This window comes from Salvia hispanica, chromosome 4, assembly GCF_029641045.1.
Source record: "Salvia hispanica isolate PSC_SH4W2 chromosome 4, Shi_PSC_v1, whole genome shotgun sequence".
In the NCBI taxonomy this organism is placed as follows: domain Eukaryota; kingdom Viridiplantae; phylum Streptophyta; class Magnoliopsida; order Lamiales; family Lamiaceae; genus Salvia; species Salvia hispanica.
The window spans coordinates 49,705,073-49,727,815 of NC_142695.1; the positions used below are offsets into that span (position 1 = coordinate 49,705,073).

General features: G+C 39.0%; 2 protein-coding genes and 2 pseudogenes across 2 annotated transcripts; 2 read left to right on the top strand and 2 right to left on the bottom strand.

Annotated features, from left to right (window-relative positions):
- Positions 1-6,929: 6,929 nt before the first annotated feature.
- Positions 6,930-8,210, top strand: LOC125195316 (aspartic proteinase CDR1 pseudogene; annotated as a pseudogene).
- A 1,517-nt stretch (positions 8,211-9,727) lies between these two features.
- LOC125195317 (aspartic proteinase CDR1 pseudogene) lies at positions 9,728-10,990 on the top strand (annotated as a pseudogene).
- Positions 10,991-14,404: 3,414 nt separating this feature from the next.
- ASG1 (nuclear factor 1 A-type protein (DUF1005)) lies at positions 14,405-17,064 on the bottom strand. Its single transcript, XM_089069975.1, has 3 exons — positions 16,687-17,064; positions 15,295-15,937; positions 14,405-15,205 (listed from the first exon to the last, which is right to left on the bottom strand). Exons 2-3 carry the CDS (start codon positions 15,894-15,896, stop codon positions 14,533-14,535), a joined length of 1,275 nt encoding a protein of 424 aa, XP_088926101.1. The 5' UTR covers positions 15,897-15,937; positions 16,687-17,064; the 3' UTR covers positions 14,405-14,532.
- A 4,192-nt stretch (positions 17,065-21,256) lies between these two features.
- Positions 21,257-22,484, bottom strand: LOC125193123 (uncharacterized). Its single transcript, XM_048090865.2, has 3 exons — positions 22,330-22,484; positions 21,753-22,039; positions 21,257-21,663 (listed from the first exon to the last, which is right to left on the bottom strand). Exons 2-3 carry the CDS (start codon positions 22,033-22,035, stop codon positions 21,461-21,463), a joined length of 486 nt encoding a protein of 161 aa, XP_047946822.1. The 5' UTR covers positions 22,036-22,039; positions 22,330-22,484; the 3' UTR covers positions 21,257-21,460.
- Between the last annotated feature and the right edge of the window lie 259 nt (positions 22,485-22,743).

A 22,743-nucleotide genomic window follows, 5' to 3' on the forward strand; every position in this document is an offset into this window, starting at 1 on the left:
CAACTTGCTGTCTCTCCAGTTGAATGATTTCATACAGCTCGGATTCCGGCTCCTTCTCCATTAGAGTGAAAATCCGTTATATGAAATAGACTGCGGAGCCTTGGCCTCGCCTTGTAGCATCACTGGTTTGTCTTCCCAATCGAACCTCATAGACAAGGTTCTATAGTTCTTGGTCACATCGTCGAGATCTTGCAACCATTGGACGCCGAGGATAACGTCCGGGCCCTCAACCTGGAGGATAAAGAGATCGATGGCAAACACATAGCCCTGTAGAGAAATAGGAGTGCTTAGCAAGCATAATTGCAACGTAGTGAGGCACCATTGCCGACAAACACCCGAAAAGGAGTTACAGAGTGAGTAGGCAAACTTAGCTTTTCCGCGACGGCGGGCTTTATGAAATTATGTGTACTGCCGCCGTCGATCAGTACTGATACCGATGAGTCATGGATCTTCCCTGTTATCCTGATCGATCGTGGTCGGAGCTTCGGGCCGATGACAATAATTGTTGAGACATCGCTCGAAATTACCATATTTGATGAGTCCTCATCAGAATCTGACTCATCGTGCGGGACCGGTATCTCTTCGACGTCGTCCTCTCCCATCAAGGCATAAAATTTGCGATTGCAAACATGTGTACGAGAATACTTCTCAGGACAGTAAACGCATTCATTCCGTTTTACCTTCTCCGCCTTTTCAGCCGCTGAAAGCCGAACAATTGGATAGTCTCGAGGTGGACCCGTCCTACTATTCTTGCTCGGTGGGTGTTCTGGCCGCAGATTTTCCGTCGCTCTGGTGTGCGGTGGGGTGTACTTGCTAGGCTGCTGCCTATTGTCACGTGATTCCGTGTTTGGACGCGGAACTGCCGGAGCCACGGGAGAGATGGTATGACACACGGCTAGTTGTTGAGCGAGAGCCATTGCGTCGCACAGAGAAGCCGGTCGGCGGGTCAGAAGTTCAGCCTTTAATGAAGGAGAGAGACCCGCCACGAACAGAGAAATAAGAGTTGAATCACCGACTTTGCCCACCTTTTGGAGCACCGATTCGAAGGCTGTCAAGTACTCATCCAACGAACCTGTCTGACATAGAGTTGCCAATTTCCCAACATAGTCTTCGTATAGGTCCGGATCGAAACGAAGCTTCACATTGAGTAGGAAATCGTCCCAACTCTTGTTTGTGTTATTTTCCTCCCAATAACCGAACCATTCCGCCGCTGCATCATCAAGTAAGAACTCGGTGAGGTATAGTCGATCCGCTAAAGGAGTGAACGAGTGGTTGTAGTATTTTTGGATCCGTTTAATCCAACGACCTACACTGTTGCCGTCAAAACGAGGTGGGTCGAACTTCAACTTAGGCCATGTATCGGGATCGAAAGCGACGGGTTTGGTGACCACGGATGGTGGAACCTGCCATCCACGAGATGCGGATGAAGGAGAGGGCGTGTTAGATGAAGTGTTACCAAGTTTGTCCACCGCTTTGAGCAACTTGGTGAGATGATCCTCCAAACTTGGTGAGCAACTTGTTGACGTGTGAAAGCTTCGTGATCGAAGCGATTTGACATCATCTTCTTTTCGTTATTTTCCAAACGAATTTTGACGTCGAAAAGCATTTGACCCAACTCCTGGATCGAATACTCCACTGGGGGGTCATCACCGGACGGTGTAGACGATGACATAGCTGGACCGGTGGGGGAAGAGATCGCAATGAAGCACCAAATGATAGGATGAGATATCCTATTGTTAGGATTTGAGAGCACATGAGAACAAGATGAAATGATAATTTCCCTAATGAGAGATTAGAGTTTTCTGCCAAGCACGATTTGTTTGAGAAAGAAGAAGTTTTATTCCTTAATTCTCATCCATGACTCGATCTATGAGAATTCTACAATTTATAGAATTCTCCCTACTTGGTTCGGACGTGCGACCCGGGAAAGAACCAAGAAGAAAACCCGAGAAGTGGACTCAATCTAACCTAACAAATTGCATAAATTGAGGAAAGTAAACAGCAAACCCTAACAACCAAGATACGCTTAATGGGAGACGTAATCTTTGTATTTGCTAGGTCTTGTTCTCCTCCTAACTGGTTTTGGACTCTTCATTCTTGGGCTGCTTGGTCTGGTGGGCTTCGGGTCTTCGTTAGCTGCTTCGGTCTCTTCTTGCGCTTGTGTTACATCTTCAAGGGGCTGCTGGAGCTGGGCCGCGGCATCGGAGTTGGGCTGCGGGGTTAGTTCTCTATCACACTGCGTCCAGATCAAGTTGCTGCCGCATCATGGCTTGCTTCAAGGGGGTGCCCATGAAGAACTGCATCAGGTATGTTGCTTTATCCTCGAGGAGGGTCACTTCGGGCGTCGGCTTCAGCCCATACAGGATGCCCGCGTAACGTCTCGACCGGGCAAGTGATCGCTGCCTGGCGTTGGCGAGGCTCTGCTCCTGCGTCAGGGAAGGATCGTACAGAGGGGAAACGGGAGAGTCTCTGTGGATGAGATCTGTTGTGAACCCACTCATGCTGCTTGCATTATCGCATTTGCAGTAGCAGAAAATGGTGGAGAGTAGTGCGATATAAGGAATCAACAGGATGGATTTTAGGGTTTTTGCCATGTTTCATTTAGGGTTTAGATACTCTCTTCAGTCTTCTCTTTTCTATTCATAGGAATATTGAAACACTCAACTGTAATTAAATAGAGTCAAAAGACAATCTTTCTTAATTAGCTAGCTGTGCCTCTAAATTAGTTATGATTAACATGACATTATTATTAATCGATGCTAATTAATTTACCCTTTATTTCGCATTCAACATATTTACTATTTTTCTTGAATTTTTTACTTATTTCATTAAATATTTGATTACAAATTATGGCTTTTTATACGTTAGTATATGCAACAAAATATACGTGCAAGTTTACGATTATTACACATTGAATCTTACGTCCAACGGTAGTACTCCATTTGGAAAGACATCGTCTAAAGAATTAACTCTTCATTGTAAAAAAAAGAGAAAAAAAACTAAAACTAATTATATTTTTCTACTACTTAAAAGTATTTATATGGTAATAAATGTAAAAAAGTTCAATAAATTATAAATATGTGTTTAAATAACAGTTTGAAAACAAATTATTTCAGTTTTGTCTAAATATTTAATATCGTCAAAAAAGTGTGATTAATTTTTTTTTTTGACACGTGCTTCCAGCATAAACCTCCAATCACCTACTACTTATCATACACCATCCCCTAATCCACCCCTCACAAACATAAGTAATGGGCCCATCATCATATTTTATGTTTGTGAGGGGTGGAATAGGAATGGTGTAGGATAAGCAGTAGGTGATCACCTCCGCGATTTTAGACAATCGATCATCTAGTAGATTCGAATTGGAGAATGAATTCCGTCATCGCGAGGTGCTGCATTAGTAACTCTACCACAATGACAAATATTTGGGACGGTCATAAATTCAGCTGAACTAGTGGTTGATCATATCATCGGGCGGGATGAATCTCGGTGTTATTGCTGCGTTTGCAGCCGCCATTTCAAAATATTGATTTCATTGTTTTAATCTATTATTAATATAAAAAAATTAAATTTGAAATTCTGAGAACCATTTTCTACTCCATATTTAAATTTGGGCCGATAAATTAGTAGTAGAAGACTAAGAATAGTGTATTTCAAAAATGACACTTTTATAATGTTATTTTATTTCAATTTGGAATGCAACTCTTTGTTTTATAACTACATTATACAGATTTTGGCTAAATTATTAAAGTGGAACAATGAGGAAAAAAAGGCATATCAATTAACAACTTAATTTTAATTTTATTATTTTCTTTCTCTATTATTTAAATAATCATTTTATCATTTTCGGTTGTTCATGACTTCAAAAACAAATCTATATAATTTTGGAAAAAATCGTATACTCTCTAGTAATTCGATATATGCTGCAATTAGGGGTGGCGAAACGGGTTACCCGTGGGTATCCGCACCCGACAAGTCGGGTACCCGTACCCGTTTTAGCAAAATTTGTTGTCCCAATACCCGCCCCGCGACATACCGGGATTACCCGATACCTGTGTCGGGTATCCCGTACCCGCCATTGCGGGTACCCGTACCCGACCCGAAATCCTAATAAAAAATTTGAAAACCATATTAACCGTCAATAGTCCCTAATTTACTTTATTAATATCGATGATAAAAGTTGAATATATTTAGAATAAAAGTGAAGGGACACTCTATATCTAGTTCCGGTGAGTTTTCAATTGTATATTAGTTGGAATATGAAAATGTTTTAAAAGAACTCTTAGATTATACTATAAGTATAAAGTACTACCACTACTCCGCCTTGATAAAGACATTTCATTTTCTTCACTCATTTTGAAAATATAATAATATAAATATTCCTCTCTACATTATTATTTCTCTTACTTTATTTTTTCTAGTTCTAAATATTTATTTTTAATTTTTCAAAATGAGTGCGTATATTGCTATTATTATTTAACTATTTACTTTTTTCATCCACTTTAACTATTTGAAACACCTCTATTAATATGGAAAGGGTGGAGTATTAAAAGATGGAATATGGCTAATACTAATAATAACGGGTACTAACGGGACTAACGGGTATACCCACACGGATAGCGAGTATACCCGCTACCCGCAAAATTCTAAAACACACTATCCGATCCCGCCCCGTTTCCCGTTATCGTCGGGTAGCGGGTACCCAATATCCGGCGGGTAGTTGGTCGAGATGGAAATTACCCATTACCCGCTACCCATTTTGCCACCCCTAGCTGCAATACTAATCACTTTTGTTACATCTAGTTTCTTTTATACCTCATCACGAAGTATATAATTTTTCTTTTATACGTGTGTCCTCAAATTCATCTCTAACATTGTCGATAACCATAATTTGTTCTCATGTATTTCCATGCTTAATTTATTGACTACCATTCCACTTTTATTTGATTTTCTTAAAGTCAAACTCACCAACTCCATTAGCATTTTAGTGCACAAATCATTGCTTTTTTAACCATTCTTAGAAAGGTTTAAGTCAATATTCTCTATAAACCTTTTTGGAATGAGTAAACTGTGTCATTAGTCCCTAACTTTTAGGGTTGTTGCACCATAGACCCTAATAAAAAAATACTCGAATAATCCTAATGTTTTATATAATCACAAATGTGGTTTTTATACCCACTTTTTGGATGAAAATGTCCAAATCACTTGAAGGGCCTTTCTTGGCAATCTATAAATTTGCTGACATATATATTTTGTCACATTTATGTCATCAACTTATTACTATGTGATTTCCTAATAAGTTCTGGTACTTCATACGTGATTAAAGTATTACTCCCTCCGTCCCACATAATTTTACCCAGTATTTCATTTTGGGCCGTCCCACATAATTTTACCCATTTCACTTTTACCATTTTTGGTAGTGGACTCCATATTCCACTAACTCATTTCTACTCACGTTTTATTATAAAACTAATACTTTAAAAGTAGGACCCACATCCCACCAACTATTTCAACTTACTTTCCATTACATTTCTTAAAACCCGTGCCGGGTCAAAGTGTGTAAAATTATGTGGGACGAAGGGAGTATCATTATTGCACATCACAAAACTTCTCATATCCCTCTATTTATAGATTGTGGTAACAATATACATCGTACGAGTTATATCATGTTGGGAATTCATTGAGAAACAAAAAATATTATAAAAAAGTGAAGTTATTTATGCTATAAAATCTGAATCAATAATACACAGAATAAAAAATATTTCACATTTACTTAAATGATATAGTAATTATTTTCTTAAAAAAACTGACATTTAAAATATTTTTCATTATATATCATCGATCAAACTAATTTGTTACTCTAATCCTAACTTATATTTCTGATTTCATGAACATCATTGACTTAAATACATTAGGCTGTCAAAATTACAATTACAACTTTACCATTTATTTCGCGTTTAACATATTTACTCATTTTCACGAATTTTTGAATCATGTCCGCCCAAGGGTAGCAAGTAGTATTATTTGGAAAGGCGTTATGATGGTTGGCCAAAAATTGCATCTAAATGCACGAAAATATTCACGTCGGGAGCTTTCCTATCATAATTTAGTACAGTAGTATTTATTTATTTATTTATTTTACTAGTTAATTAATTATAATAAGTAAATGGAAAGTTGTCTTTGACCATATCAATCGACTTTTATATTCTTTCCTCATACTTCCTCCTTGTTTTCCTAGTTATAAGTTTATTTCTTTTAAAAAGATTGTTTCTCTAATTTTCTTTAGGTGGTTGTTCATCATATCCTAATCTAAGGGCTCTAATTTGACATTAGGTTTGATATAAATATTGGGTTTATTTTGAATCATACTCATAGCAAATATATATGAATATTATGTCATAAGTGCTTTTACCAGTAAAAGATTTGGCAAATGTGATTGAGTAATTCATAAGAATCATGGTTCATTATTTGTATTCATATCGAATTATATAATTTGGGGGAATATTCTCTGAGATCAATCATTTTAAGACGTCTAAATTTGTAAGTTCGACAAGCTACAACTAACTCAACAAATATACAAATATGTGTTTAAATAAAAGTTATTAACCAAGTACGTTTTAATCTAAAAATTTATATTGTAATTTAAAATTGTTTGATCTTAGTCACATTCTAGAACTTTCGTAAGTGTTGGCATGGCAAGTGCTTTAATTCCAAACCGTAACTTTATTTAAACTACTACTCCCAAATGCAGTATATTTTAATTTTATTCTGAAGTTGGTAACCAAATATAGCTATTTACGTCAATAAATCGATGCAAAGGATTTTAGAATTAAAGCGAGAGAATCAAGAGAAATTTTTACTCACCTGTCCATTGCTATAAATAGGTTAGACACTATGTATCAAAACCATAAACCCTAAATCAAACCATGGCTAAAACCCTAAAATCCATGATGTTGATTCCTTACATCGCTCTACTCTCCATGTTTTTCTGCTACTGCAAAAGCCAGCCCAACGCAAGCGGCTTCACCACATCTCTCATCCACAGAGACTCCCCCCTTTCCCCTCTCCACGATCCTTCCCTGACGCTGGAGCAGCGGCTCGACAACGCCAGGAACCGATCCATAGCCCGGGCCAGACACTTCACGGACATCCTGAGCGGGACGCCCGTATCGCCCGTCTCCCCAGACGAGGGAGCATACCTGATACAGTTCTTCATGGGGACGCCCTTGAAGCAAACCATGGCCATGATCGACACCGGCAGCAGCGTCATATGGACCCAGTGCTCCCCCTGCGTGAATTGCCGCCCCCAAAAGTTCCGACTCTTCGACCCCAAATCCTCCACCTCCTACACAGACGCCCTCTGCGGCACCCCCGGCTGCACCGCCATGGGGAACAAAGGCTTCTGCGACGCCAACAAGGACAAGTGTCTGTACCTGATTAGCTACGGCGACGGGTCCCACTCCACCGGTAACGTGGGGTCAGAGACCTTCACCTTCATCTCCACCGCGGGCGGGCTGATTCGCTTCCCCAACGTCGTCTTCGGCTGCGGAACCGACAACGAAGACAAATTCCCCAACGACGGGTCGGGTATTGTCGGGATGGGAGTCGGGCCGGGCACGCTCCTCCCGCAATTAGGGTATGACAAATTCTCCTACTGCCTCATCGCGCTAGAGGGATCCAAGTTCGACACCAGCACATTGCATTTCGGTTCCGAAGCGGCGGTCTCGGGCTGGGGAGCGGTGTCGACGCCGATGACGAAGCTTCGGAGCTTCTACTATCTGACGATGGAGGCGATCAGCGTGGGGAGCCAGAGGTTTCCATTCATCGTCCCCATTGGGGGAGCGAACATCATCATTGACTCGGGGACGGCGCTGACGCTGCTTCCCGTCAACTTCTACAATGATTTGGAGGCGGCGATAGCCAACTCGATCGAGCAGAGGGCGGTTCGGGATCATGGAGGGTGGCGGCTGTGTTACACGGAGGCGTTCGTCATGCCGAAGATCACGGTGCATTTCAAAGGGGGCGCGGATGTGGAGTGGAAGCAGGAGAATGTGTTTGTTAAAGTGGATCAGGCTTATGAGTGCTTGGCGTTGCAACCTCGTCAAACTATTCCGATTTTCGGTAGCGTTGCTCAGGTTAACTACATGATAGGTTATGATGTTACCATGAACACGGTGTCGTTTAAGCCTACCGAATGCGGGGCATAGATAGATACACTGACAGATAGATTAACTACTTTTACTATACCTAGCTTATTTCGTTCATTTGCAACTACTACGTGCTCATCCCTTGTCTCTATAAATTTTGCTTATTCATTATAGAGTTACTATTATGAAAAAAAATTAATTTCTACTTTTTATTCAGATGTTGTATTTTTGTGTAATTCAAACATTCGATTAAATGCAAAATGCTGACTTCACAACTCTGATGGTTAATTAACTTTAATTTCTAAATTAAATACTCTAATTCTTATTTAAAATAGAAATACAAGTAATTTGGTGAAAAAGAAAAATATTGTGTGTAGAATGAGTATATGTACATGAATGTTAAGTATTATGCTTGTTTTTCTCATTGCCCATATTAAAAATTAAGACAAAATCTTTACAGTGTAGTTATAATAAAAAATTTCATTTCACATTGAAAAAACAATGACTCTATAAAAGACGATCGCGAAGTCACTTTTTAAAATACATTAATGAGCATGCATAATGGTTTTTAGAAAATAATTTTTATAATTGGAAATCTAGTGCAACTGAATTTGTGACCGCCCCAAAAATTTGTTGTTGCGCAGTAGAATTATGAATGCGGTGGCTCACTCACGGGCCACGGCAGTTGTCCATTGCGGCTCCGTTACGGCGGATGGCCTTAAGGTGTTGTTTTTAAGTGTATGAGTATTATACTAGTACTAGTTTAAAGTTGGGGTGTTGGAAGGACTTGCCATTTGACACTACTTACGAAAGTTCTAGAATCTAACTAAGATCAAATAATATTAAAATACGAATATTTTACAATATAAATTCGTAGATTAAACTAATACTACTTGATTAGTTGGTTTCAAAATTTTATTTAAATACATATTTATAAATTTGTTAATATTAGTTGTATCTTGTCGAAATTACAAATTTACACGTCTAAAAATGATTGATCTCGTAGAATATGCCTCCTTATTATGTAATTCGATATGGATACGAATAATAAACCATGAGATCTTAAGAATTAAATTTCACGTACCAAATCTTTTACCATGCAAAGCAATTATGACATATATTCACACATATATTTGCTAAGGGTATAACTCAAAATAAACCCTGTTCTTATAGTAGTATCAAATCTAAAGCCAATTAGAGCCCTTATATTAGTATGGTAAACAAAGGGTAGATTAAAAGGATTTATTATACGCATGCATATACTAGAGTCTAGAGAAAAGAAACCTAATTTGGTAATAATTTAAAAAGAAACCTAATTTATATAAGGATAAAATATAAAAGTTAATTGATGTTGGTTAACAATAATACTCATTATATAATTAACTAGGAAAACAAATAATTACTAAAATAAGATAAAGAAAGCTTCCATGAATATTTTCTTCCATGTAGATGCAATTTTTGGTAATGATGGAAACGAAATCAGAAAGAAATCCCGTGAGATAAAAAAAGATTTCATTCATCTTCCTCTCCTATAAAAAGAATAGAGACTGTCTGTGAGTCTAAACCATAAACCAAACATGGCGAAAACCCTAAAAGCCATGTTGGTTCCTTACATCGCTCTAGTCTCCATCTTTTTCAGCTACTCATTAGCTAATAATAATGGAAGCCGCATCATCAGTGGGTTCACCACAGAAATCATCCACAGAGACTCTCCCCTTTCCCCTCTCTACGACCCTTCCCTGACACGGGCGCAGCGCCTCGCCAAGGCCAAGCAACGAGACCTATTCTACGGGCGAAAGGAGACGGCCCAAGCGCCCATCAGCCGCGGCAGCGGAGCATACCTGATCAAGTACTCCATCGGGTCCCCCCCAAAGCCCACCGTGGGCCTCCTGGACACGGGAAGCGATCTGGTGTGGACGGAGTGCGTCCCGTGCCGGACATGCGTCCGCAGAAGCGTCCCCATCATCGACCCCGGATATTCCAACACCTACAACGAGCCCAGCTGCGGCTCCCGCGAGTGCACCGAGTACGAGGAGTCCACCTCCTGCGACGTGAGATCCGACACGTGCGGATTCAAGGTTGAATACGGTGACGGGTCCCACGCCGAGGGAACCGTGGCGACGGAGACGTTCTCCTTCGACACCGCGGCGGGGGGGAGGACGTCCTTCCCCAACATCGTGTTCGGCTGCGCACACGACGTCTTCAACAACGGCAACGAGGGCAACGGAAACGGCGTCGTGGGGATTGGAGTGGGGCGAGCCTCGCTCCTCTCCCAATTAGGATACGACAAGGTGGCCTACTGCCTCAACCCCGACGAATCCAAGTCCAGCACTCTGCATTTCGGCTCCGACGCGGTGGTGTCAGGCTTGGGAGCGGTGTCGACGCCGATGACGAAGAATGACGCGTTCTACTACCTGATGCTGGAGGGGATCACCGTGGGGAACGTGGAGCTGGTTTTCGATACCCCGGAGCTCGTTCCGGGAGGGAACATTATCATCGACTCTGGGGCAACCGTGACTGAGTTTCCCACCAAATTCTACTTTGATTACGAGGCGGCGATAGTGGCCTCCATCAATCAGTCTCCGGTTCGGAATTATGATGGGTGGCGGCTGTGTTACACGCAGCCGATCTCGTTGCCCAGGATCACGGTGCACTTCAAAGGGGCGGATGTGGAGTGGTATGCAGACAACGTTTTTACAAGAGTGGATCAGAATCATCAGTGTTTGGCGGCGGATCCTATGCTGGTTCATTCTTTTTACGGGAATGTTGCTCAGGTTAACTACTTGGTAGGTTTTGACGTCACAAACAACATGCTGTCGTTTAAGCATACTGGATGTTGAGATGCCTAGATTAACTTGTTTTACAATTTACAAATCTTATTTTAGTCTTTTTTTATATGTCTACACTGTTTCCTCTTTGTTTTAAGTTTTAACTTAAGCCAAACTACTTTACCTACGATGAACTACATGCTAAACCTGATTAATTTGATTGTGTTTGATTCTTATGATTTCACACACAATTTCCACAAAAATTTATACAGAATATTGACTTTAAACCTTTCTAGAATGATAATAAAACAAGCACAAATTTGGCCATCACTATAAAAATACGGAAAGTTTATCTCCCACATTCATTAGACTTGGTAGACCATGTCTAGCTACTTCGTAACATAAAAAATGGAAAGAAAAAAAGAGTAAATACTCACGAAGTCCTCCAATATGTGTCCAACTTTGACCCGACACAGATTTTAAAAATGTAAATGAAAATGGTTGAAAAAGTTAGTACGTGGTATCAAGTTTGTGGGTCCTAGTTTAAAAAATATTGTAAGTGAAAATGTGTTAGTGGAATTTGGTATCCATTACTAAAATATAGTAAAAGTAAAATGGACAATGAACAAGGGACATACCAAAATGAAAAACTAGGACACATGATAATGAGTGTATGACATTCTACAAATACTTCAAAACGCAAAATAAGGATACGTCGAACATGACGGAGGAGGAGCATCAAGCACACGAGCACCATGTGCGCATGCTCGAAAAATATTTTTATAATTAGTGTACTCTTTAGGAAGTTGTAATTCTATTTTATTGTGTATGAAGTAGTTTGAATTTTTATATTGTGTTCTTGTATTTCAATTTTACAAGTGGAAACAATGAATAGTGCAAGTTAAATGTTTTGGCATCGGGAGGGGTCATGGGGGGGGGGGGGCATACATTGTAGAAGTTGTGACGTGAGATAGAAATGTGGGAGAATGATGTCGTAGCGAAAATCCTAGCCTAAGGAGAGGACGTACATTGTAGATGCTCTAAAAGGAGTACACATATTCCACTAACATTTTCCTCTCGCTTTTCTTAAAATATACAAATAATTTACTATTAAACTTGTATATTTGTTTATATTATAAGAAAATTAGAAAATTAATCTGGTAATTCTAAGAAAGTATTTCCCACGTCTAGAAATTTGTACAGTACAGTACAGTATGTGAGGGGGAGAAGGAGCAGCGTTTCTTGTTTGATCTTGACCGTCCGATCAAGATCTTAGATGTTAAAGCAGTATGTGATTTGTTGTTTGATCATGACCGTCCGATCAAGATCTTTAGCTGCGAGAGTGAGGAGAAGCAGTTACAGAATCAGTTAAATCGCAGCGCCAATTCATTTCTGCTTCTTTATATTCCGATTCGCAACCGCATTTCCCTCTCCATTAGCAAACTCAATCACACACACACACACAGTAAACAAACAGTCATGGATTCTTTCCACTGCATCAGCCTCTTCACTTTCTCTCTCCTCCTTTCTTGGAGCCACGCCACCGCCGCCACCACCACCACCGGGCCCGTCCTCCCGCAGCCCTCCTCCGCCTTCCTGGCCGCGGACACCCTCCGCATCAGAGGCTACTCCATCTTCGCATCCCTCCTCGTCTCCATCTCCTCCACCACCAACTTCTCCGGCACCCTCCTCGCCCCGCCGGACTTCGCATTCTCCTTCGCCTCCTCCAGGCTCCGCAACCACCACCGCCCCCCGCCGCGCCCCTCCGTCCCCGTCCTCCTCTACCACACCCTCCGCCCTCCCCTCATCCTGACGTGGCCCACCATCTCCTCCCGCGACGACGGCGACGAGCTCCGCACCTTCTACAACAACAACTGCCTCTACCTCCTCAAGAGCACCCCCGCCAGCGAGGTCTCCATCTCCTCCTCGCCCTTCACCAACCCCATCGCCACCGTCAAGATCCGCCAGCCCGATCTCTACGTCGACGAGCACCTCATCGTCCACGGCATCGACGGCGTCCTCAACCCCTCCTTCGCCACCCGATGCTCCGTCACCTACAGCGATCCCACTGCCGAGACCGTGCCGCTCCAGGTCAACCGCGTCTTTCTTGACCGCGCCATGAGGGCTCTGCGCCGGAACGGCTACAACGTCGTTGCCTCCGCCATGAGTATTCGGAGATCGGATCTGCTGCCGCTCACCTCAGTAACCGTTCTCGCGGTTTCCGACGAGCACCTGTTCATGACTCCCGGCGGCTTCCACTACGACTTCCGCCACCACGTCGTCCCCATACGCCAGCGCTTCACCGATCTTGCCAGGATCGCGGCCAGGGGAATTGAATTCCACACTTTGTCCCCGAACAAGACGGTCCACATCGTGTCCAACGCCGGCGCCGTCAGCGTCGACGGCGTTCCCGTCGGAATGAGGGAGGTTTATCATAACCGCTGGATGGTTGTGGTTTCCGTTTTGGCGTCGTTAGACACCTCTCTACCGGCTCCACCACCCGAAGAAGCCGTCGCTGATTCAGCCCCTTCTCCGGCCCCAATTCCTAGGGTTTCTGAGAAATCCCCAAATCTTAGGGTTTCTGCCAAGGGAAGATCACACAGAGCTCTTTCTCCGGATTCAATTCATAGGATTTTCGGTAAGGGCAGATCACACAGAGTTCCTTCTCCGGCACCGGCGCCGGCGCACAAGGAGAAATCCGAAGATCAGAGTCCGGCACCAGCTCCGGAGGCCTTTGACAGTGCAGCTGATTCATATCCGGAGTGGATGGTTCCGTCTCCTGCGGCGGAGCTCAACGGAAATGAAGATTTTCTGAGCATAAGTCCGTCGCCGGCTCCTGAGAGTGAGGGTGCGGAAAATCTAGTAGCATCACCGGCGCCGTCTCCGGCAACGCACGGCGTCAATGTTGTGCACTGCGATTTAAACGTCGTGATATCTGACGGCGTTGAAGGAGGGGATCTGTTATGTCCCGGTAGACCAACAAGAAGACTGCGGGAGACGGGTGGTTATGACGTGGAGGGCTACCAGTCGTTAGATGCTCACAGTCAAGATTCTGATGACTTGACTCATTTTGACGACGTCAAACTTTCTGAGCATGTCAATATTGCTGATGATGTGTTCTTCTACACCTGATTCTTGCCACGTGGAGCTTTCTTTTTTTTTACTTTTTCATGCTCTTTCGATGTAAATAATTCAAAGTTTACTACTCATGGAGCAATATACTGAATTTTCTGTTCATCAAATTTGGAATTTTTCTTAGCCATTACTGCTCTTTATTTTTCTTATTCTAGTTATTTTAATCGATTTGTTGATGATTGAATTTGAGATCATTTGTTTGGGCAAAAAAGTTGAATCACAATTCAAGAGGTTTGCAATCTGTAATGGAAATTGAGCTGTAATCTTCAAAATGTTCTCAAATGTTCAATCAAGAAGATCATGTTGTAATATATTTTAGGATTTCTAAATGGGAAGGACGAACATGTAGAATTTTAACCAAAAATTGGATAATTAGCAGTAACATAGTCTCCACATCTAATTCAAGTTGATTCTGTACAAAAATGTGGTCCATTAATCAGAGGAAACTATTTTCTTAAACTGAATAATACTATCTTTCTTCACCAAGAATGGCTGCCTCTTCGAATCTTTCTACGAAAGGGAACGCACGCCTCTATACTAAGATCAACGGCAGCAGCGAGTGCCATGAAGATGGCGGCATCCTCGACACACGTGACATGTCTCATTGCGAGCTGCACGCGAGGCTTGCTCAACTTCCCTTCCCCCTGCACCCTACAGCTCATGACGAACCCACCAGCAACGGGGCTCAGCCCTGCAAAGTCTCCACTGCTCTGTGGGCTCGGCAATGGCGTTACTGCCTGTCTGTCAGTATCTATGAAGAACTCCCCACCTTTCTCCGCGTTGATCAGTACCTCTGAAACCAGAAACTCCCCTCCTTCCTGCCCATCTGAGAAGACGTGGAAGCGGAAGCAGATGCAGTCTCTGACTCCTCCTCGCTCACGCCAGGCTTCGAGCTTCCCCCATGGCTGCCAGCTCTCGGGGCTGCATGGATCCGGACGCACGATTAGCCAGGCTCCCGGATTGGACTTCGTCACCCAGTCACAACCCGTTGCTGGCACAAAAGGGGTTGTTATGAAGGCCGCTGCAACAGCTGAGCCGGATAGGTCGTGTATCTTCACCCTCCACCCCTTTCGCTCTCGTCTCCCCATATCTTGGTTCAAACCATCAGCTGCATTTGACCAGAAGTTGCTCAGTGGATCAACCTGGGATGCCCTGAACATCATTCATCAAAACAAGAAATGACTATTCATTCATTTTCAATAACACCAGTATTAAAATTGATTTAATCACATTAATATTACCTGTCTCGAGTAAACTTGCAGCTGAAAATAGGCTGCTTGACATTGCCTTGAAGCTGAACAATTTGCGGGCTCAACATAGTCTCATCTTCATATTGGAAAACATATCTAGGGTCAGGGTCCAGCTTCACCCGCATATGAAGCTCGGCTCCTGGTTTCCCTGTCCCGTGCCTGTTCTTGCCAATGCCAATCCAGCCATTGAAAAGAATAGCTGGCTTTCCTTCGCACCATTCAGGACCAACATCCAACTTAAAAGCTCCAATTTGTTGCCTCTTGACACCAACACCACAGTGAGAACCCTTTTTCCCCGTGAAAACCACTATCTCGAGCCTCGCATGGGAGGCATATAAACATCCAGGTGCCAAGAGTGCTTTCAAGTCGGATTCTTCGAGATAAAAGCTGGACGAGACACTGTGAGAATTAGGAGCTGCTTCAGGAGATGGTATAAAAGGGATTGGTGTTGTCTGCACAGGGAAACCACGGAGGCGGATCTCACATACACATGGAGAAGAGAACGAACAAATACCAGATTCTTCGGCAGCACTTCTGGGAAATCTAATTCCCAGAGATCCAATCGATAACCTAATAAAGGCCTGAGGATCCATTCCTATAAGTCCATTTCTTCACAGATTCTTTACAGTGTAAGCTGTTACATCAAGCCACCAAATGCTGATAATTAGGATGAGATCTTATGCAACAACTAGAGTTCATAACCAGGAGAATTCAGCCTTTCTCGAAAATTCGACGAAAATGAAAAATTCATCAGATCGATCCTATTCTAATATGGTCATATATAAAAGTGGAAGAAATATTAAGTTGAACCTATTCTAACAACTCGTGTTTTGCTGCATAAATAGCAAAACAGCAAATTTATACATCTAATTTCCCATGTTTCTTGTTAAAAATTTGCTTTAGTTCATTCATAACTTACCACTGTCAAAGAAGTAATGAAAAGGAAGAAACAGAGCATTTTGATGCACCTAAACACCAACTCCAAAAATTAGCAAATTCAACTTCATTAACACACAAATATCGTTGAAAATCCTTATCCTCTGATTAGGGAATGCTTATCTTGTTACAAGAATTGAATATGGAATGCTTATTGCTTTTTGCCCAACCTTATCACTAACACAAAAGAATTGGGAATTCTGAAGTATTTCTTTACAGAACCCCTAACTGCAGTAGTATCATATTCTTCTCATCTCTATGACATGACCAATTTTTTCCAAACTACCATCCAATTCACAATCCTAGTAGGCTTAAAATCACAACTTTGAGTCATAGACTCTGTTCATATAACCCAAAATCCAAAATAAACACACACACACAGACGTTAAAGGAAAACACAGCTTCATAGGCAGCTGAAACTCAGACAAGAAAAAGCAAACAACTCACCATGAAAACAGTATCTTCTCCTTCAAAAAAAAGCTGCCAAATTCCCCTCACCCACAAAATTTCCTAATCAAGCAAGCTTCAAGTTTGAGGCTTTTCACCCTTTCTTCAAATGAGGACTCGTTTCATCACCTTTTTGCCTCTTTTCCCTTTTGCAGATCCAAGAAAGATAATGCGGAATTATAAAAAAGGGGGGAACTTTGGTCAATAACGATTGGACCAAAGTACCAACCACACTTTGAAAGAATAATTCACAGAGACTACTTATGCACATACCAAAAGAAAAATGGCCAATGCGTTGTTGGGGTTGAAGAAGTAGTGCTTTTGGTATGTGTGTGCGTGTGTGTGTGTGTCAACATACACTCTGCGTGCAGTTTTAAGATGGTTACGGACAAATTAGGGGAGAAAATAAAGGGATATTATTACCTTGTAAATTTCTGCCACTTAAACTGTCGGACATAAAATTATCTGATTCTGTTAGCACTTAGATGTAAGGATTTATACTAATTTTATAATAAACGTACGTATACGTAACGTACATAACCGAACTTTTTTAAACAATTTACATTGAAAATCATTTTATAAACATTAATTGATTTAAAATAAATTTCATACTAATCATTTTGCAACACTTCAAGAAAGATTTAAAATTTATACTTAAATATTTGTATATTTAATAAAATATATATTTTCTACTAAATATTGTATATTAATTCAAATCATAGTCGAAATCATGCTACGATTCGACATAAAATTTCTATATCACTTCTTTGTTATTGCTACATATATTACAATAAATAACAAAATTAATTTTTAATTAAATTCACTTAAATCTAAAATTTTTTAAAATATTATGTACATGTACAATTATGTAGCGTTTATCTTTTCCCATTTTATAATAGTATTAAAAAAAATTAAATGATTATTTTCCGGCTGAAATATTGGACACGCCACTTAAAACAAACATTCTATATTTAAGTAGACTAACAAAAAGTATTGGTTTCAATTTTGACTAATTTGTTATAAATATTTAAATGTCGGCATAAGGAAAAATTGCCCTTGAATGACGGACAAAGTAATGTATACTTTATTTATTTATTATAATCCTCTTTGGAAACAAATGGTAAGGTACAATTTTTATTAGACTAATAATTTTGATACGATAAGAAAATCTGTCAGGTACATGCACGGAATTATGAGTTCGGATTAAATTTTATTCGGTTTAAATTTTTTCATTATACACTGATCCGTTAGATATTCATAATTTTGGATTGAGTTCGGATTGATTGATTTGAATTTGGCTGATTCACTGATAATACTATTATTTTATTGCTTAAAAATAATATAATAGTATAGGTTAGTTTTATTCTCTAAAATCGTGTAAGTAAAGTTTTTATAGTATAAATCATGTTTAATTATTTAACATAAGATTTTGATCATGTAAATCAATTTTTTATTGTGTAGTTTTAATTTTTAATCACGTAAATTCGGCGTTATTAATAATGTGTTATCTCAAATACATCGTGTCATGTATGGGGCGGATTCAGGTTTGAAAGTAACAAATATTGGAGTTTCTTAATAGTTAAGGGTCTGGTTAAATCTAATTAGATTGAGTTGTTATCAATTTGGTCCGGTAACAATCCTAATTTTTTACAAATATATTTTCTCATTCTCTGAAAAATAGACAATATTTGAAATGACACGAGTTTTTATGCACAATTGGTAAAGTAAGAAAAAGATAAAAAAAAAATTATTAAAATATTGTTAGTGAATAATGAGAACCAACACAGTAAAGTTTTGTTAAATAATTAATCTAATTTTAAAGGATCATTCCAAGACACAAACGTGAGTATATTTTAGAGGTTGAAGAGAGTATTAATTTGGGTCTAAATCTCACGTCGCGTGTCATGGTACATTTATTAACCAAATCCTAAATCAGCCCAATAACAAACTAGACCATAATTAACATATAAACATCTTATCCTAAGTAAGAATAAAATTGAACCTACCAAGTAATAAAATAATGCATAGTTTTTTCTACTTCTAGCAAGATCTGATTTTCTATAATATTTTGGCGATAAGAATAGTTTGGTTGGTATGAAGTTGGTAAAGGTAGAAATATTAAAATTTCAACTTGTAGATATTTAAATTGAGAGTAGAATTCAAGAATATTTTAATTACTTTATACACACATTGAACACAGCTGTAACCAAGCATTTCGGGCACAGACGTAGGGAGTACTAATTACATCATTATTATGGTTTAAAGTTTAAACTACTCACTGTTTTAAAACGAAATAGACAGCTAGTTTCAATGTTTTTTATTTGGAGATATTGCCATTTTGCCTCCAATATATTGATGGCACATCAGTTTACATCAAATATTTAGACTTTTAGTTATCATTCGACACAAAAATAGGATATCAATTATCTTATTTATTGGAATAAAATCAGGAAAATTAGCCGTAATCGATAAATGGATTTAATGAGTGACAGCTAAGGAGCAAGTGAGGAATCGGTGCAAATAGGGCCCCACAAGTGCGACTTTGCCGCCAAGCAGCACATGCCGCTTTTTTTTAACCAGCGCTTCTTCAAATCCCAACGCTTTCTAGTACTCCATAATTCAACATCACGAATAAATTACTCCATCCATTCCACAAAAGATGGCACACTATCCTTTTTAGTTTGTCCCACAAAAGATGTTATATTTCCCTTTTTGGAAAAAGTTCTCTCACATGAATATAAAAATTATATTTTCTCTCTCCATTTAACACACAAAACAAAACCTCTTAAAATCCCGTGCCATTTTCAAAGTATGCCAACTTCTCTAGAACGGAGGGAGTACGTAAAAAAATAAACTTTATTCGTATTCAAGTGATAAGATATTAGTATTACTTTATAGTGGCGATATTAATGTTAATTACTTATAAATTAATGATTTGTTAACTGAGTACTACTACCTGTTTTTAGTGGGATAATTACATGTTTCTTATAAAATATTTTATCTTTATTTTAATTTAATACAAAAAGTATTAAGTTTACATATTTTATACAAAAAGTTTACATATTTCATACAAAAAGTTTACTTAGTGTTTTAAATTAATACATTCCGTTAAATATTTTAAACACTGTTAATTAGTTTATAATTTGTCTAACTTATCATCATAATAAAAGAATAATTAGAGATTTAATACAATTAATCATTCTAAAAAAATAACACTCAAAATCAATTCTTCCCGCAATTGATCGTGGTTTAAAAAAATCTCTCTCAATATACTCTATTTTTATTGTATTCTTTATAGTACACAATATAAAATAAGTCCATATTTCATCTTTACAAAATGACTAATTTGAGCTTCAAACAGTGAATACGCCAATATTTAATTTTTTCAAAAAAGATTCAATATCTTTTTATATTGTATTCTCCATTGTTACATGAGACAGCTTCGACAATAAAATGCAATTCGCTAATTTGATGGTGAAGAGTGGTGATTTTTTTTTATGTGTTTTTCATTTTTGTGAGTAATAAAAATAATTGTGTTTGAAATAATTAATGAAAAATTTTAATTTTAAACTTTTTGTACAAATTTGAAATATTAATAAAATGTATTATTTTGTAACACTAAGTAAACTTTTTGTATGAAATATGTAAACTTAATACTTTTTGTACTAAATTGAAACAAAGGTAAAATATTTTGTATGAAATATGTAATTGCTCCTCAACTAGTTATTCTAATTTAATTAATAGAATAAGCATCAGTATGCATCACTAAGACGGGTACCATTTCCTTCTTTGTCTGGCTTAAAACAATAATTCATCAATGAATAAGTAAAATGAACTAATGTCCTCAAGTGTTTCAATAGTTTAATTACTAATTTGTGTTTAAATGGATAAATAGGAGTAGTAATGTAATTTATTGTGGAATGAGACGCTCACATGGCCTAACAACAACAGCAATCATAGCTTCCTAGGTACTTATATTTGTCATGGTTTGCATGTTAGAATCTAAAAATTTGCTAAAATGAAATAAGAGGTGATTGGTATTGTTTATTTGTATTTGGTCGATAAGGACATCAGTCAATACTCAATACAACTGTCATGTTTCTTTATGATCAGGCAAATTTTGTTCACACAATTGCTTACATCTTGTTCAACTTCGATGTATAAAGGAGTTAGCTAATTATCTACATTTGAAATCTCGTTGTTTACTAGTACAAAATTATTCAAATAAGATTATAAATAAATTTGATACATAAACATTTACATGATTGAAATGATTTCTTACACGATGTGATGATCATATCATAAATATATAAATTAGGTGGAGGAAAGGAGATTGACACAAGTGAACAAATCTGAGTAGAAAGATTTAGTAATAGAAAAAAAGAGAACAAAATTCAAAGTATTTGGATGAGAATGAAATGATATGCATGGATAATGGATTGGTAGGGAGAAAGAAGAAAAATCAGCACCACATGAATTGATAGCAACATTCAAGCTATTTGGATAGCGCCACCGGAGATAACTAATCGTATTTTAATTTAAGAACATCAAAGCCACATGGAGCAGTGCCTTGTGTACAAATATATGCCATATTAACGAAATCATTCTTGTTTTTAACACCACAAAACCTCTGTTAACATAACATTTATTCAGTAACTAAACTGCCAAACTCTATACACGAGTAACACGACCATAAGTTAATTTGAGATTGAGATTATCACAGGAAACAAAATGACAACAGAGCAACATAGGATGGTTTGCCACATCGCATCGATCATTTCCATCGTTTCATTTTGTGCTTCCCATACATGCCATGCTTCCAACGCTTCCCAAACTTTCCATGCTTGAACTTCCCGTGCTTAAACTTCCCGTGGTGGCCAAAGAAACCACCATGAGGACGGTGGTACGCCCCATGAGCCATGTGGTGAGCACCATAAGCAGCTGCAGCCCCTGCAAGGACTCCTCCCATTCCTTGCCCTGAACGCATTCAGACATCCATAAAAACCATCATTACTTCATTCTGACCACCAATAATTAATCTTAGCTCATCATATAATAAATGCTACCGGAATGATGTGCGCCTGGATAACCTGCTGGAGGGTATCCGTATGGAGGAGGATACCCTCCGTGTGGTGGAGGATATCCATATCCATATCCATATCCAGGCGGAGGATAGCCCTGTGGTGGATATCCGGCAGGAGGATAGCCCTGCGGTGGATATCCAGCAGGAGGGTAAGCTCCGTGATGAGGGTAATGATGTCCTGCTCCACCACCATACGCAGCGAGATTAGAGAACAGTCCTCTGTCCTGTTCGTCCCCGCCATCATGTTTGTTCTTTCCTCCTCCCATCTTTCTGAATTTGAACCAACCACAATCTCAAAATCAATAAAAGAATCATTCCTCATTCATACATGTATCAATTATAACTGGGAAACTTGTGATGATCAATCCGAAAATACAAAATGCTCACATGCAGCAAGGAAGACAACATGACTAAACAGATTTTCCATATGCATCATAATCATAATATATCAAATTAATCAACATACAAAAAAAAACTATAAACCCTATAAAAAATTAAAAATAACAGCACAAATTCATGCAGATTTCATATATGCATGAGAAACAGAAAGCTTATTTCACCTGATTGAATAAACTTGTAAGATGTTTTATCCTTTCTTATCAGGTTAGGTTTTTTCCTCTCCTTAATGAAGAGGTTGATTTGAACAACAAAATTATGAACGGTAAAATATAAATACCCCTGATGAAATTATATAAACAACCACACGAATATAGTATATTAATTTAGTCATGCGTTTCTTCTACGCGTGTACTTTATTAAGTGGGCTCTGGTTTTCGCATAAAGTGTTCCAAGAAAATAAAATGTGGATTTTTCTAAATGGAATTCAATTGTTTTAAGTAATCAAAATTAATTCCTAACGATACAGAGTCTGACTGAAATACAACTATACCAAGAAATAAAAAATGAAATATAGTCAAATTAACCATCGGAACGAATAAAATCATTAGCATGCACCTATAGTAAGTAATGTTGTT

What these genes read in the sequence shown, in the direction of transcription:
- ASG1 (XM_089069975.1), bottom strand. Translation starts at nt 15,896, where the DNA reads ATGGATCCTCAGGCCTTTATTAGGTTATCGATTGGATCTCTGGGAATT. An exon ending in TGCAAGTTTACTCGAGACAG is followed by an intron (nt 15,206 to 15,294) that starts GTAATATTAATG and finishes AATGATGTTCAG; the next exon opens with GGCATCCCAGGTTGATCCAC.
- LOC125193123 (XM_048090865.2), bottom strand. Translation starts at nt 22,035, where the DNA reads ATGGGAGGAGGAAAGAACAAACATGATGGCGGGGACGAACAGGACAGA. An exon ending in TCCAGGCGCACATCATTCCG is followed by an intron (nt 21,664 to 21,752) that starts GTAGCATTTATT and finishes GAATGCGTTCAG; the next exon opens with GGCAAGGAATGGGAGGAGTC.